The following is a 2,888-nucleotide window of genomic DNA, read 5'->3' as shown; positions in this document are numbered from 1 at the left end:
AATCAGTAACAGATGTTTAAAGTAATCCTATGATGAATTTATAATACCAAAAAATAAAATATTGAAAACAGCTTATCTAGTAGTCACGTGAGCTTAAGTATTTTTTGATATCTAAGACAGACAGTAAACAAACTTTATAAAAATAGCATTGGTTTAATGACCATGAGTCCTCTTACCAATGCCTTCTTCTGTTAATTCCACACTGACAATAAAAAAAGCAAATCCTTTAACTCCACTCTTGTAGCCTCCTACTAGAGAATTCACCCATCCTGAGGAAATACAATAGTCTGATTGTTCAAAAAGAAAGTCTGGATTAAAATATACATAAATAAAAGAAATTATCTGTAGTTGCACTGAAAGAATTCAGTCAGTTTTATATTGAAAGGCTACTGATTATAAATTCTAGAGAAGGTGATATTTTGCACAGAAATTACATTTTTCTGTTGGTGACGATATTTAATTCTTTCCTTTAAAACTTGGAAGTTTTTGAAAGATAATGCAAATTTCAATGCAGATCAAAAAAGCTGTAGCACTGCTTTTGACCTGATGATATACTGTACCTTACCATTTATACAATAGTTAAAAAACTGTCTTTAAAACTAATGATGTATTCCAAGTAAAACGAACAAATCATACCTCGTGCTTTTAGTTCTGACAAAAGGCTACCTGGTCCTTCGTGTCCAATCAAATGGCCTAAATATGAACCATGCTGTAATAGAGAACTGGGTGTTAAAAAAAAGTTACACAGTTAATTCAAATGTTACACAATTAGTTCTGGTTGGATATACGTTTAGAAATAAGTTTCTGACACAGCCTGCCTAGCAAAATCTAGTATCAGCACAAATTAATAAAAATATATTTGGCACTTAGGAAAATATACAAATCAAATGTTTTTTTGCATTTCTTTTGTTTGAGTTCACATTGAAAATTACAGGTACTGTTTGTCCAGAATAACATGTTAAACATAGCACAGAAAACAAAATAAACACCTGAGCTTTTAAAATTAACATGTGCTTTGAAAATGAATAGTCAACTACTAAAACCAAGAATAGATTTTTAGTAGGTGCTTCTCAGTTTTCTCTTTCATTGTTGTGGTTACATGATTGTAAGTCAAAAGATCAAAGGTCATAGTTCATAGAAATGTTGTATGGGAACAAAAAATTATTATTAGAATTGTCAAATTTAATTTTATCACATTATTTGTTCTAAAATCATATGCTACTTTTAGTGCAAAGCACAGTCAAATATCTTTGTAGATACAAGTTGTGGGTCAGTACTTTTAATGCAAAACCAAAGTCTTTGGAGAAACAAATCATGGGTCACTATTTCTAATTAGGATCATGCAATTTAAAGATATATCAACTACATAAACCACAATATATCATGTTATCCGAGGATATCAAGAGAAGAAAAAAAGATTTCTTTACTCGTTCTTAAACGAAACAGCATAATTATAATTTTTGACTTCAACTTCATCTTTTACATTCTACCGCTAATGAGGTTTTCCATTCAGTAAAAAAATACAACACTCATATTGTTAGGAAAATACAATTCAAGTCTGATGATACACGAAAAGTGTTGAAGACAAAATTTCTTACATTTGCCTTGTAATATTTTTGAAGATCTGGAACTGGGAAGGAGACGTACAGATCCCTCATATCTTTAACTGGAATAACATTAGTTCGCATCTAGATATATATGAAGAAAGAATACACTAGGATATAACAAAATACTGGGATCAGTATCCAACAATAAATGATAAAACTACTACATACATTTTTGATATGCAAGAATATCTAATCACTGTGCACTCTTCTTCATCAAAATATGCTTGATAACTACCTTGTAAAAAAAAGATTAAGATCATAAAAAAACCCATTAAGAGCCAACTTTAAGTGTGATTTGAATATGTTAGATCACACTTTACAGGCCCACAAGCCACTTTTATGGTTTAAAATTTTTTTTAAGTATCAACAAGGTCTAATTAACAAAATAAAATAAATGGTAAAGATATTATTGTTTTTTCTGGTACAATAAAACAATATTGGTGTAATATTTGTCAATTTAAAGCAAAGGTCAGGTTCAACATTCAGCTATGTTCTGTACTTATTTTTCAATGATATCAAAGTCGAGAATGCAGCTGCACACAAAACTGTGAAGTTGTAAATAGCTTTAAATATTTTAAAATAGTGTCAGATTTGTGCTATTCTCTACTTTCATCACAAAATACAATTAAGTCTTCTTTTCCTTTCATTAAAAAGTGTCAAGTATATTCTTCAGTTTAGAGTAGTGTGTGGATTCAAAGTGGGAAGTTCAAATTGGGTCTCTTTCATTACATAAGTACACTATTATTTTTACCATTCACAAAATGCTGCTGGAATGGTTATTATCAGAAGAAAAACTTGTGAAGTTTGAATTCAATGCCAAATTTTACTATTTAGAATGTGTTTAACCATAAATTTTGTAAAACACACACAAATAAATGTTCAACTACGTCCACTAAAAAGAACAGCTTTGCCTATGCTAAGTATCTGAAAGCTTTCAATTGCTCTTAATATTCACATCCTTAAAAATAAAAAACAAAATTAAAATGTTAAATGGAACAACTCTGTTTGACAAATGATCTGTTAATCTCAAAGATATTTGCATGACAGCGAATAACATAAAAAAAGAACATTTAATCTCTTGAAAATCATAGTCATGAAAGGTCATTAGCAGAAGAAGAAAAACAACAACTTTGGAATATAAACTAGAATCCTAATTGAAATATATAAATTAAGAATTTTTATAGTTCTAATAAGCACAAATTAATTTATATTCCATTACAGTTAATTAGCTATTCAAATTTGATTATACAAAAAATGTAAAATGTTGATCAATATCATTTA

At 28.9% G+C, this 2,888-nt stretch overlaps 1 protein-coding gene across 1 annotated transcript in view; it reads right to left on the bottom strand.

Moving 5' to 3' along the window:
* LOC106472819 (insulin-degrading enzyme-like) overlaps positions 1-1,688 on the bottom strand; it is a gene marked incomplete at its 5' end in the record, with an annotated part of 39,822 nt that extends 38,134 nt beyond the window's left edge. Inside the window, 3 exons of the mRNA XM_022401357.1 lie at positions 177-269; positions 637-709; positions 1,599-1,688. Of these exons, the coding sequence (XP_022257065.1) occupies positions 177-269; positions 637-709; positions 1,599-1,688 (256 nt within the window). The remainder of the gene's footprint in view (positions 1-176; positions 270-636; positions 710-1,598) is intronic.
* Between the last annotated feature and the right edge of the window lie 1,200 nt (positions 1,689-2,888).

Source organism: Limulus polyphemus, unplaced genomic scaffold (assembly GCF_000517525.1).
Source record: "Limulus polyphemus unplaced genomic scaffold, Limulus_polyphemus-2.1.2 Scaffold5636, whole genome shotgun sequence".
In the NCBI taxonomy this organism is placed as follows: domain Eukaryota; kingdom Metazoa; phylum Arthropoda; class Merostomata; order Xiphosura; family Limulidae; genus Limulus; species Limulus polyphemus.
Note: the sequence above shows the minus strand (reverse complement) of the source record. Positions and strands in the feature narration are given on the sequence as shown.